The sequence below is a fragment of the Coffea arabica genome, chromosome 4e, assembly GCF_036785885.1.
Source record: "Coffea arabica cultivar ET-39 chromosome 4e, Coffea Arabica ET-39 HiFi, whole genome shotgun sequence".
Lineage (NCBI taxonomy): Eukaryota > Viridiplantae > Streptophyta > Magnoliopsida > Gentianales > Rubiaceae > Coffea > Coffea arabica.
Window position 1 is genome coordinate 5,514,533 of NC_092317.1, and position 13,927 is coordinate 5,528,459.

At 35.9% G+C, this 13,927-nt stretch overlaps 2 protein-coding genes across 2 annotated transcripts; one reads left to right on the plus strand and one right to left on the minus strand.

The window, feature by feature from the left end:
• Positions 1 to 605: 605 nt before the first annotated feature.
• Positions 606 to 3,579, minus strand: LOC113741330 (NAC domain-containing protein 77). The gene is made up of 3 exons (XM_027268846.2): positions 3,226 to 3,579; positions 2,099 to 2,364; positions 606 to 1,508 (listed from the first exon to the last, which is right to left on the minus strand). Exons 1-3 carry the CDS (start codon positions 3,377 to 3,379, stop codon positions 948 to 950), a joined length of 981 nt encoding a protein of 326 aa, XP_027124647.1. The 5' UTR covers positions 3,380 to 3,579; the 3' UTR covers positions 606 to 947.
• Positions 3,580 to 8,774: 5,195 nt separating this feature from the next.
• On the plus strand, positions 8,775 to 13,413 carry LOC113741653 (uncharacterized). Its single transcript, XM_027269238.2, has 6 exons — positions 8,775 to 9,031; positions 9,141 to 9,586; positions 9,709 to 10,062; positions 10,310 to 10,684; positions 11,570 to 11,784; positions 12,196 to 13,413. The coding sequence occupies exons 1-6, from the start codon at positions 8,889 to 8,891 to the stop codon at positions 12,439 to 12,441; spliced, it is 1,779 nt and encodes a 592-aa protein (XP_027125039.1). The 5' UTR covers positions 8,775 to 8,888; the 3' UTR covers positions 12,442 to 13,413.
• Positions 13,414 to 13,927: the final 514 nt, after the last annotated feature.

Sequence of the window (13,927 nt, forward strand, 5' to 3'; positions counted from 1 at the left end):
AATACTTTTTGAACAATGAATGGAATATGGATGCGACCCCCATTGAAATGGAGCAGCTGAAATACTGAAGATGAAAATCATTGAATTGTCAGTTTTATGTATTGTTTTTATCTCCCGACACCATTGAGAGACTTTAGTAAGTTTCTTGATTGGCTGTAATTGATAAGAAATAGGGAGAAAGTGGTCAAGAAAAGATTAAGAGTGCCAGCATACTCAAAGGGTGCATTTCCAGCCTTTGGTGCACGGATGGAAAAAAAAAAAAGGAAAAAAATTTAGTCTCCCTTTTAATAGATAATTCTTACAGATGAAATGATAGTATGATATCGGACAAAGGGCCACGACTATCAAGGAAGGAATCAAATGAGAAGATTCATATCCCAGATCAATTGAGTCTAAAAGACCCTTTTATCTCGTTGATGAAAATGTAAAAGACCCTTTTTGTGATGGAGTTTTTTAACTCCTGTACTTTGAATGCATGATCTTCATCTAAATATGGTCGTGAAATCTTGTTAAGACCATGTTAATCACGCCCATGCAACATTGGCTTCTTCGAAAGCATGATTCATGATTTCATACGGTTCATAGAATCTATATGGGACTCTGCATGAGAAGGAGAATTATATATACTGCATAACTTTAAGTCGACAAATAGTTTGGAGTTTCATGTTAATGGGTTCTTACACTTTACAATGGAAATTGACGATTGAGGATGCTTGATCTTCTGACGAAAATAAGTACGACAATGACTAGGGATTTTCCCCAGTTCATCACTTCTTGACCTAAGTAGACTGCACATATTATTAACGCTATCGAACTTATTCAACGTATGATCCACCTTTTTCTTGATGCCTTGCCAGTTGCAATAATCGTCTTGGATCCACGGAGCATCGGATACGATAATAAACTAACCAACACTAATTTTACAAGCAGTTAGTCAGTTAGGCACCTCACCAAATGTTGGAGTCCAAATTAAATGGTTGCTCCTGCGATTGTTGCTGCACAGAATGATGATCTAAAACCCTATTAGACGAGGAAGAAGCCGCCAGATGCGAGCTAAAATCATTTCCAAACTGATTAGAAATCATCCCTTGTGGCATAAATGAGTAATCGGTACTGGCTGTTGTTGCTTCCCTGGGCTGATAATTCCTCATCTGCAGCGCCCTCAGAAGCAAAGGGGCACTCATTGCAAGATTAGCAGTACTTAGTAAGCTAGGAGAAGGCCAAGAAGAGAGTGATGGGAGAGCATTTGCTGCATCTCTTATTGCTGCCCAGTTGATAGCATTGTTGAGATTGTCAGTGGAGAAAGTTTGTGGAGAAATGTTGCTGAAGATCCCATTTGCTGAATTAACTGCTAAGGTACTAAAATTTGGAAGCTCGATATCTCCTAATTCATTTGCAAATGTGTTGGTATCACAAGGAGATTCTAGTGATTGTGGTGAGGATGGTGCTGCTTGTGGTTTCTTCACTGTTGCACTCTTCTGGAAAACCCTACAAACCACCCATTCCTCCTGTGCAAAACATATTTGTAGATATTAGCTGTATACAGATTAACTCAATATAAACATAGTTGTAACTAATTATAAGCAAACACTTTAAAAAAATTTGTAATTAAGCATGCACTTAACTAATTATAGTTGTAACTCACTTAAAAGAACTTGTAATTGCTAGACGCTTATAAGCAAGCACTTTAACTAATTATACTTGTAACTCACTTAAAAAAGAGTTGTAACTACTAGAAGCCAATCAAATAAGCTAGATTTTTGTGCCCTAGCCTTTCTGCACAAGATCAGGTCAGGATGCATGAATGAAATGTAAAGGCATTTATGGATCACATCTTTAATTGAACAATAGATGCATCAAATGACTTGTATATTACTATATATATATATATATATATATATATATATATATATATATATATATATATATATAAATTGTACATAATAGAAAAAGGAATGCTCAATGATGAATATATGGAACTTTATTCTTCTTGGTTTTGGCCTAATGAGTGTAGTTCTCTATTACTACCCAAAGAAAAAAAAAAAAAAAAAGAAGTATAATACTTTATTTCACTAAGGAAATTAAATAGCCGAGTTACCTTTGAAGTTTTGAATGCGAGCTTGGTTTCTAGTCTATATTCATGCATGACCCAGTTGGTTTTCTCACCCTTGGGAGCTCTACCTCTGTAGAAGACAAGGGTTTTCTTCATTCCAACCAAAACACCACCACGAAAGATCTCCTTGTCCTTTCCTGTTGTTTTCCAATAGCCAGCTTCTGTAGCTCGATTGGTCCGCATTCCTGTTGGGTATTTTCGGTCTCTCAAGCTAAAGAAATACCATTCTTTTTCTCCCATGGAGGCTTTGGCTGTACAACATTTAAACCATGCAAACCAAATCCTTAATTTGTGTATATCCTTAATTTGTGAAAGGCAACTAACTATGAATTAGCCTACATGGGTACTTGTAGTATCAATTACAATGCATTTTATATCTCATTTCGTTTGCACAAAGTAGCAGGTGACTAAGTATAAGTTGTTTACATTTTCTGTAACACAATTCCTTGTCTCAAATTTAAACCGTAGGACCTTTACCCACTATCATCACAAAAAAAAAAATGTAAAGAATTACGAATGAAGGTAAGGCCAAGAACGCTAGGAAGCAAGAAGAGTGTCAGCTTCTATATGATTATCATTTTACACATAGAATTAGAAGTCAAACTTGTCCCACCTTTTTTTTTTCAAAAAGAAGGTTAAACAACAAGAAAAAAAAAATTAACAAAGCAGTTTTTGTAAAATATAATTACGCTTTGAAACACAAAATGCCTTCAAAAATGAAAGAAATTCCTTTGACATTTTCTTTCTCTTGCGTGTACAAGTACGCATACTATTATGCACCAGGATTTCCATCGTTTGACGATGGAATACCATTCAAAAGCTAAGATACGAACAAATATGTTTCAAGAGGGAAAAAAGGTGCCAATGACACAACATGCAGAAAATTAGATACAACTAGTTAAAAGAACAATCACTAACAAGAATAAATAACTCATAGTAATCTCAGAATTAGTTCCAAAGGGATGAAAAGGGTGAAAGACATGAAATACTGCAATTGTCTTGCATTCAACTATTAGACAAATGATTTTATTCTTTCAAATTTGAGAATTGGGGAAAATTAAGTTCTTTTGATTGAGCAAAGGAAACTACTAAACCCTAGCATATTTGGCTACCTGGGAGGTCCCATGGCTCAGACTTGTTGAGATCAACATCAGTGATCGCTTTTGAGGTGAAACCAAAATCAGAAACCTTGTTGGAAAGATAATAAGTTATGAGCTCTTCATCAGTAGGATGGAACCTGAACCCCGGAGGAAGATTTTCCTCCATTTTCTGCCTCCTAGAGAGCTACTAAAAAGAGACCTGTCAGAATCTGCTTTCTTGAAAGCAGTGATGAAAAATGGAAAATTTAACCAAGTACGGATGCAGGAGGGGTCGGGTATTAATGGTGCCAGCCTCCGACTTTGTCTTCTATACCGTCATCCTTCAAGAAGAAGCAGCTATTCTTAGTCTTTCTTTATTCTGATTATTACAGCTAACATATTGACAAAGATAGTCCAGGAAGATTTTAGATTTTCTATTCTATTGAAATTACAGTTTTGCCACTTGCTGAGGTGAGCTAAGATGTCCCATTTCCTTATCTGCCATTAGAATTTAGAACTTCGTATTGTCTCCAATAATTGAAATATGGGATATAACTTAGAAGCAATTACCACTAACTGACTGCATCAGCAGAAATTCATGAATAAATGGCAACTTTTGTAACCATAATTTAAAATGTGCCCTGTAATGTATATGCATCAGCTGTGTAAAATTTAACAGAATCTGCAAATGAAACTATTAAATGCACTCAATATTAGTCCATATCTTGAATAACCCATGATCCATCCTCTTCTTCTTCTTCTTCTTCTTCTTTTTTAAATTATGGCATATCATATCCTAAGTTTGTCATTTACTTTGTGTACTTTGTGATTAGATGAGTGACGATTACTTTGTGTACTTTGTGATTAGATGAGTGACGATTAATTTAGGCTGCAGGGTTGAGTCAGTGTTACATCTAATAGCAGATATTATTCTTCCATAGCATGTCCAACCACCTTCACCCATTTCTACCCACCAAAAAGTCCGCCTGACCTCATCTCTCCCTCCAATGGGAACAAGGCCGGGCTTCTCTATCAATTCTTAATACACAACAATTAGCAGCCACTTGGCATTTTCCTAAGTACCTATTAGTGTGTGCTTTGTGCACGTGTATGTTGGTGTGAGATGTGGGTCGTAGAATTGATGATCATGAGCAGAGATCATAGTATGAATGGGGCCCTTTGGTAAGCTGGCCTTAAAGAAATTTCTTAACGAATTTAATGATTGATTAGGGGTACGTACCTAGGGAGAGAGAGTTGAGTAAAGATATTAATCTCTTTTGCTACAATCTTTTGTCTTTTGGATGAATGGTTCAAATGGGATATACATCTGATCACATCATTTGTGAATTGTCAAAAGTCATAATATAATGAACTCTAGCTCTATGGGCATTGCATGGTACAACAATCTTGAATTTTGGTTCACTACGAGGATTATCATCTCTAGCCCTCTACATTGTTTGCATACATGGGATCGATGACCAAACGTTATTCAGCGACTACCAAGAAAAGCCATCATGATGATGGTGATTAATCATATGCATCAAAGAAACAAGTTAAAACTATCCCAGGAACCTAAGGTAGATTAGTTCGCACCAAATCAAATCTTTTGATATAGGGGGCAAAGGTTATTTGAAGTAAGAGTGGTTAAAAATGTTCACCAAACCACAAGACTGTATCTAATGCGTCAGTCTTGATTTCAAAGATTTCTATGGTTGCTACTTCAAGCCTTCACATTTTCAATCCTAACAAGAACTTTCATGTACTTCATCTTTAACCCTCCAACACAACCCCCCCCCCCTCTCCTCTCCTCTCTCTCTCTCTCTCTCTCTCTCTCTCACACACACACACACACACACTCTCACCTGAGACAGCACACATACTTAGAGACTCTTTGAGAGACGAAGGACACGTCCAACGCACACATACATAGTTCAGGGTAATTGAGTTTGTTAGTAAGTGTGAAAGTTACAACAAATTAAATTACAAATTAAGGGCTTATCTTTTGAAGTCTTGAGGTTTAAGATTTACTATTGCTAGAAACATACATTGGAGTGGGTTAGTGAACTTCCGAAAGCAAATGTGAATTGAATCTTTGATTTGGTCCTTTGTGGTTGTGACCTTAATGTCTTCATTATCGTTTTATGGATCGACCAAAGAGCTTCTAGAAATGTACGCACCCCCCATGCACAGTAGCTTTCGGGACACGTACACACAAGTTGCTTCGCAGAGTATAGGGTTTCTTGCAACTGTCAAGTGCGAATAATGCGAATGTGGCAACTTCATTTGAAAATGACAAGCTTGAGCGTTTTCTATTCAAGAAAGTAAAGCCAAACACTTGATACTATAGTAAACTTCCTGGTGCGATCATATGAAGGGAAATTTCACGTACACCTGGCCTTTATACTTTGCACTTCTTGCTAGCATATAATTAAGTATTGAGATGAGATGTTAAACTGAAGAGAAATTGTGAAATGTGCTTTGCCAACTCAAAGAAAGGAACTTATTCTGGCAACCAAAATAGGAGCAGAATTTTTTTTTTTTTTATGACAATTATGTGCAAATGAGCACAAGAATGATTAGGCAATTCGCTAGTAATGTAATTTGATAATCTTTCTTGATTGAAGTTTAGAAGAATGAAGTATAATATTTCACTATTTTATATGATTTTAGTAGAATTACAAAAAAAAAATTTCTCTACTCTGAGTGAAAGTGATTTTTTTAAGAATTACTTTTCTATGCACTGACAGTATATACACTTTTACCATTAGACGCATGATACATAATCCAAATTTGAATTTAAAACTCAAATTTTGCATATATATCGTACATTAGACCGTGACAGTGTATGTAAAATTTACTCTTTTCTTAAATACTAATTACGTCTCGAGTTACAAAAAGTGTGATTAAGATGGAGTTTCAAGATTTTGTGGCAGTGTTGAAACCTGAAGGAATAAAATAATAGCAGAGGCAAAGCGTAGGGAAAATTTTACATGTACCTACGCGAGGGCTAGGAAAGATTTCTGGAAGGGATTTGGTAGGTGGGCCAACGAGTTTTAAATCAACAAGGGCTGGGCTACATTAGTCACCAAACTCGGACTCTCCGTACCAAAGGAACAGGCCCAGGCCTTACAAGTGTACCCGGCCTATGTCGAGCCGAATCCAGGTCACCAAGAGACGACGGGTTTGTCCGTTGGAGGATGGGTATGATATTTGCTTCAACAGCACCAATACATAAACCAAGATAAAATGGCGGTGAAGACAGCAGGTGTAATAAAGAGACATCTCAATTCACAATCCACCTCAGTTGAACCAAACATCTAAAAGAAGAGGAAATGGATTATGTTAAGTTCTTGACACTGAAATGCAAGTCTAGTTCTTAAGATACCTGTAATCAATAAGTCACGGATTCGAGTCATTGAGGGTAAGTACTGTTAATTCTCTTTATATTAAAAAAAAAAAAAAAAAAAGGTCTTGATGTCAATACAAATTTAAGATCCTAATGATGGAATCAAATTGTAACAAAATAGAAAATACTAACAAATTACAAATCAATGAAAACCGAACTTACCAACAAATGAATATAATTACGAATTAAGTTTTTAACCACTGTCAATATACTGAATGCTTTACGCTAACAAATGTAAAATGTATGCAACCGACGCAAAAAGTGAATTTCAAATTTAAAATTAAATTACATGATATACATTTACATTGGCTCGTATATACATTGATAGTACATAAAAAAAATGACTCATTAATCAGTAGAAACTTACGTGTACAGTGAGATCCTAAAATCATAATCTCTAATTTTTTGTACTTCCACCTCATCGTTCTGTCACTAAATTAAAGCTCCAGGATCTATATTATAATCGCTTTTATAAGAAGTGAAATACTTGATCAAATATCATCCAACAAATGCAACAAATTAATTGCATCTCCAATTCATTAAAGTTGATTGGCATGTGTTTTTAACGTGTAAAGCTTTCTTTTACGTACCAAGATCTGGCCAAGTATAGGTCTAGGTCGTGTTGGGAAACCCATAACCTTTTGGTCCTTTTCCCTTCCAATTTTCCAATTGCTATTTTCTTCAATTTTCCTGCAGGCCGGCACCTGAGAAGATCCTCTGATTGTTGACCTTTTCAAATTAATAATGAATTTTGAGGGTCTCATCTCATATATCCACTGGGACAAAAATCTTAGTAGAAAGCACATCCACTAAACCTTAGTGGCCAAGTTAAAGACAAGGGATGATTATTAACAAAAGATTCATGGGAAAACTTCAAAATGACAAAAGCACCCTTCAGCTACTATTATGGCCCTTCCTTCCACAAAGATGCAAAGAATAAACTTACCCAACACAGTCCATTAATCCCATCAAACGTAGAAGCTGTTTTCTATTATATATACCCTACGATTTTGAAACTAATATTTCTAAACAACGAAAACCATGGGTAGCACTTAGTATTTTAACATTTCTTTTAGAAAGAACAAGTCGTCGGACATGTTTCCAGATGCGTGTGGCTAAGGTTAATTTTGTTCTCTTCTTTTCATTTTTGTTTTTATTATGCTTTTTTTTTTTTTTTAATTGTCGGATAGCATATTGCTTTTCTTATTGCCTTTAAATTTCTCTTTTCACAAATAAATTAGCAGCTATAATACAAAAATTTTGTACTTTCAATGCAACGTATTATTATTTTTCTTTCTCTGATAAAACAGCTGCTGCAAGTGTAGAGCCAAAGTGGGCTTCTCACGCAGTCTTAGCACGTGCTGCGTGGACCTCTGGCAAAAATTAAGGCCTTGCTTGGATTGCTGTTTTCCATAGAAAAATTTTGTCATTTTCCGTGAACACATTTCCCTATTAGCTTTTTTCCTCACATACATCAAATCGTTACAGTAATTTTTCCATGAAAAATGACGGAAAATGCAATCCAAACGGGACCTTAATTTTCTTCCTGATTCTTTGATTAGACAGGGAAATTAAAATTTACCTTAGCCTTACAATACTCAGGCCGATATTTAACCATTTAGCAAGCGGTGAAAAAGAGCCTTAATTTGCTCCCAGAATTTTGATTTAGTTACACTTTGCAATTTATATCAAGTTCCCCTAGCTCTGGTCCTTGATATATTTAAAATACTTTGGTACGCTAGTATTGCTAATTATTAGTAAACGTCGACTAAACTGAAGGTTAAAGAAAAATCAAATCATATAATTAATGTGATATTGAAATTAATCCAAACTCCAGTACCATTTACTCAAGTTGTTTAGATGTACATAATCATAATATTCTTGAAATACAATAATTAACTGGCACCAAGAACCTGAATTAGTCACTACAAAGATCTTCATTACTCTTCCAAATTACAATTTCAGAGTCACTTTACTCTTCATTTGGTATTCAAAGCAAAGCCTGCCATGAATAGTATTAATATTCCTTGCAGCAAAATCCTTTTGCTTGTCTGAGCCAAAGGATATTTGAAACTTGACAAAGGATAAAAGGTTTCTTAAGGACCAGGGGCACAAAAGTCATTTTGAAACTAGAAGATAGGCCATCTTGCCAAACAAGGGAAGTAAGAAAAGCAATTAAAGAGCTCACCTTTTGAATGTCACTTTGTTTTGCTTTGTCTAGGATAGGATCGTTAGGGACTCAAATCTTATTGTAGTCAAGTAGGAATAAGCCAATAACCAAATCCAAAAAATGCAATGTCCCGGAGAAACCATTGCTGGGTTGTTTTACAATGCCTCAAGCTCCTTCCTACTTCTCTTCATCTTCTTCTACGTCACTTCCATTTTGCTTGCTAAACTCTTCAGTTTCCTTGGTGGCAATCTTTTCTTTTCAAGGTACTTAATTATATATATATGTAAATCCTCTTTCCTTTTTTCCCCTGAATGGACCAACCATTTTTTTTTTCTCTTAACTCTTAACTAATTAATATTGCTGTTCTTGTAGGAATCAGAATGAATTTGAATACGGGGAATTTTCTGATGAAGAAGTGGAACAAGAAAATGGATATTTTCATGCAGATTCCATGCAGCAAAGTGGTCCCTTGGAGGCAAATATACTTGATGGTGGTGAAACACTAATTTTTATGCAGGACAACAGTGACCATGAAGATCCAACCCGAGTTCCAGGAGAGGAAATTGTGAACCCTGACGAGGAGGCATTCAGCCAAGAGTGCCACGAAGAAAGCTATAATTCTGAAGAACTGTCTGTTTATAGCTCAGCGGCTTTAGAATCTGTCCATAGTGATGAAGCTGTTGGTGAAGAAGAGATTCCTCCAGCAAGAGATACTGATTCTTCTTATGCTTATCAGACAAATAAAAATGACCCCACTTCAATAAGGACCTTGAATCAGATGAAAAGTGGCTTGATTATGGATAATAAAAATAATAAGGGTAAATTAATTAATTTTGCTAATTAAATTTAGTTATTGTGTTTTGGAGCACTAATTAGTGCTCCGTATTGCTATCTTAGAAAGACCTGATCGAATTGGCTCTTGTTTGTTTTGCTTTTTCAGCAAAATGTGAAGAGGGAATTGCCAAGGATGAGAAAAAAGATGCCACTTTCACAAGAGATGAAAATTTTCTGGTGTTTGCACCGTCAAAGAGGGAAAGCAAGAAGCTGCTTCAACCTGAAGGAAAGGATGAGGAAGATATCTTTGGGGACTCATGTACAGTTGGATCAACTTCTAAGAGTTCTTCAGAATGGAGAAGCTCAAATATTAACTACAGGGACTCGGGTACCGATGATCCATTTTCGTCGTCTTCACGAAGGAGTTGTCCCAAGTGGGAGTCCTACACGGTGTTCCAAAAATATGATGAAGAAATGCTGTTTCTTGATAGAATCAGTGCTCAGAAACTTCATGAAACAGGTATGTATTAGCTATACATACAATTGTCTCCTTCATTCTTTTCTGTATACTGTGGCTAGGGGAGGTGAAATCGGGCAGTTTGGCATACCATTTGGTTCAACTTTGCTGTTAAAATCCATCTTTTTTAGAACAATTTGTGTCGCCAAATATTGGAAAGTAACTAGCAAAATCACAATACAAATAACTTATCCTGCTCTTGGTTTGATGAATTTTTTTTTCTAACAATGTTGAAACAATCAATTTTCAGAATCATTGAAGTCGATACAAGCATGCCCAAGATCAATATCGGACAGGATTGTATATAAGTTGGCAGCAAAAAATAAAAGCTCATCAGATTTCCGTCGCAACCCATACCATGAGCTGGAGGGTACATATGTAGCACAAATATGTTGGACATGGGAGGCTCTGAATTGGAATTACAAGTACTTCCAGCGCCTAAGAGCTGCAAGAAGGGAACAAGACCCTGGTTGTCCTGCTTATGTGGCCCAGCAATTTCAGCAATTCTTGGTGCTTTTACAAAGATATGTTGAGAATGAGCCGTATGAGCATGGAAAGAGACCTGAAATCTATGCCCGGATGAGAAGCTTGGCCCCAAAGTTGCTTCAAGTTCCAGAATACCGAGGTACTACTAGTCATTTCTAATATTCCCTTGTCCCATCCCATTAACTTTGTGCGTTTTGACCATGAGTACTTACAGAGAAAGTAATTGATTTCTCTAACAAATTTATCTGAAATTTTGACAGCAATTCTTCTTTTCAGATAAGTATAAATTCAGGTGCAATGTACGTTTAGAGTTTAGAAACAAATTTATATATATAACTAGCAATTTCAGTAAAATGTGTTCTTCTATTTCCATAGTCAGACTCGTGAATTTGTTAAAAAGACCCACCTACATGGTTTGCTTTTTTCTTTTTTGGTTAAACATGGTTCGGAAAAAGTTTTTCATATCTTGGCCTTTTCTTTTTCTTCTTTTTGGTGGAAAATCTTTCCCATATCTTGGTTGCTGGGAGAATTACCTAAATGTTCTTAAGCATTAATAAGTATATATAAGCCAATATTTTTCCTTAATTTGTTTGTTTTACAACAAAACCAACCAAACTTAAAAGTAAATTAATTACTCTAATTACTTGAGGAATATTATTGGTTTCAACTCCAGCAATGTAGAAACTGTATGTGATATATTACTTTTGGCTTATTTTGACCAATCAACACATACTATGACCCTTATGATCATAAAGATAAAGATGGACCTACTGGAATTCATGTGTTACCAGCATCTGACTAGTCAAATGCACTATTATGAAATGTTGGCAATTAACTTTAAAAAAAAAAAGAGAAAAATTGGTTTGCATGAGCAATTTTGACAAGTCATAATGGGTCATAGTAAGCAGTTCGGAAGTGATATAGTTGTAATCTTTATAGTATTAAATTCTTGAATTAATTCAGCACTCTCGAGTACTATAGTTAGTAACTTCAAAAAAATTGTTACTCTCCATCCATCATGTAGATTCTGAGGAGGAGAAAAAGGACGAAGGTTCGGGAGCAAGAATTTCCTCGGATTCATTTCTAATAATCATGGAAGAATCAATTAGGACATTCATGAATTTCCTCAAAGCAGACAAGGAGAGTCGCTGTCAAGTACTGGCAGCCTTTTTCAGAAGAAACCGAAGAGGCTCAGCTGATGCCACGCTTCTCCTCCTATTAAAGAAAGTAAATAAAAAGGTTAGCCTGTCTACACTTTTTTTTTTTTTTTTTGCCATCAACGTAATATGTATACAAATATATATTGCAAGATAGAATTTTTTATTAGAATGAGAATAAAATCATTGTGCAAAGAGGATTAGGATCCAGCTCTACACCTATACAACTATATGACATATACAGAAGAATCGAATGACATCTTAACGGGTGTCAAGTGGGCACTTGTTGAATGGATTTTTTTTAACTTAATGTAGCAAAAGGTTTTCAAAGGGGCAAACTTTTATTTTCACAATTAAGAATACATTGTCATACGGTATTAAAAATCTTAATGAGTTGAAGCTTAGGGTTGACTTCCTTCACAAACTCCCTAAGAACTCGTATATGAAAGTAAACGATTTTGTTTTTCATATCTCCTTGAAAATAAATCTGCAGAAAAAAATGAAGCTCAAAGAGCTCAGGCGGTCTGGAAAGTGCTTGCGGAGAAGAAGATTGAGGCTGGAGGAGGAGATGGAGATATTAATGGCTTTCATTGACCTGAAAGTGGTGTCAAGGGTTTTGAGAATGAGGGAGCTACATGAGGAGCAGTTGCATTGGTGCGAAAACAAGATGAGCAAAGTGAGAGTCTCTGATGGGAAACTACAGAGAGATTCTTCACCACTTTTCTTCCCAGCACACTGATCATGATCACGACTAATCAGACTGACCCACCATAGACATAGATTGAATTAGGATGAATATTGCTTGATGACTAGATTTTGCATGTGCATGACTTCAAAGTTGAAGCCTTGAAGGAGAATAAGGGAATGAATATCCTCTTGGGCTTGGCACCCTTTACCAAAAAAGGAGAAAAGGTTCTGGTACACGTGACATTTAGTTGAAAAACTCGATCAATTCCTCTTCTTTTTTTTTAATCTTCAAGATTTCTCGTTACACATGGCATACAATTACATTTTTCAGATGAGTTGAGAAAAAAAAAATTTTTTTTTTGAGTGGGTCGAGCTTTTCACGTTGATTTAGGTTTTCATTTTGTAAATAGATAAAATTAAAGGGAAAGAAAATAATGATGGAAAAGGGCTTCGCAGCCCCACAGGGATCAAAGTCGCTGCATGCATGTGGGTGCATGACATGGACATGGAATTGGATTTGAAGATCTGGATTCCATGAAGGATGAGAGGTCGAGCTAAAGCGATTAAAGATGCGGTGGCTGATTACTGGGTTCGTGTAACGTTGAAAAGTGGATTGTTGAGGCAAAGAGGAGAAAGCAAGGGACATGAAAGACGCAGACAAGTGTAGCTTTAGTTCTCTTTATCGTCTTTTTTGAATTAGCTAGGGTTTTATCTACATAGAAAGTTGATCGTATTAAGTAGAATTGAAAGGCAAAGCTGCGAAAAATATTCACTGAGGAATAAAAAGGCTGTGGCACATGGAACACATCAAGGGATTAGCAGAGCTTAGTGTATTATGGAGGTCCCACTTGTTGTTAAAGCAGGATTATGTAGAAAATAAAGAATTGAATTAGTACTAGCTACCCATCAGATCTGAAGTTGCATCCAGAAAGCGAAAAGATGTCAAGCTTTGTAGTGATGTTAGGCAAATTGAGGGATGTACACGTTCTTTAAATAAGTGATTAATCATTTTCAGATGTGGTAATCATGTCTCTTCAAGTCAGCTCTTAACTTTTTCTTTTTCTGCTCAACAGCCAGATTTATTTCGTCTTCCAATTTTTCAAATCTTACTTCAGAAATTTTTTTTCTTTTTCTCCTAAAAGATAAACTAGAGGACACAGGGAAATTGTGGAGGGGATTTCGAACCCTTCTTCTCCTAGCAGGCGGAGGAGGAATTCATCAGACAACAGAATTCTGGCCCAGGATTTTGGCAACAGGCTCCGCAGAGTAGCTCCTCATTTCAGCCTGCCAGCTATGGGCTTCATAGAAGAGCCCCGTATTTCCAACCAAATTTAATATTACCATCTGCAAACATATAAATATCCTTTCAAATTTAATTTGTGCTTTTTCATAGAGGTTCTGAAACAATCATGAACTCATGAGTTGGGTTCGGGTAGATATAAGAAAAAGAAATGGTTGAAGAGGGAAGAATAGGCTCTAAAATGAAAGTTCCTTAACCTTTTTATTTTAAGCACCATATCATTTCATGTGTGGTACAA

Coding starts and splice junctions, on each gene's coding strand:
- LOC113741330 (XM_027268846.2), bottom strand. CDS start 3,379: ATGGAGGAAAATCTTCCTCCGGGGTTCAGGTTCCATCCTACTGATGAA. Junction 2,365..3,225: donor TGAGCCATGGGACCTCCCAG/GTAGCCAAATAT, acceptor AATGTTGTACAG/CCAAAGCCTCCATGGGAGAA. Junction 1,509..2,098: donor TCGCATTCAAAACTTCAAAG/GTAACTCGGCTA, acceptor TGTTTTGCACAG/GAGGAATGGGTGGTTTGTAG.
- LOC113741653 (XM_027269238.2), top strand. CDS start 8,889: ATGCAATGTCCCGGAGAAACCATTGCTGGGTTGTTTTACAATGCCTCA. Junction 9,587..9,708: donor GGATAATAAAAATAATAAGG/GTAAATTAATTA, acceptor TTGCTTTTTCAG/CAAAATGTGAAGAGGGAATT. Junction 10,685..11,569: donor TCAAGTTCCAGAATACCGAG/GTACTACTAGTC, acceptor TCCATCATGTAG/ATTCTGAGGAGGAGAAAAAG.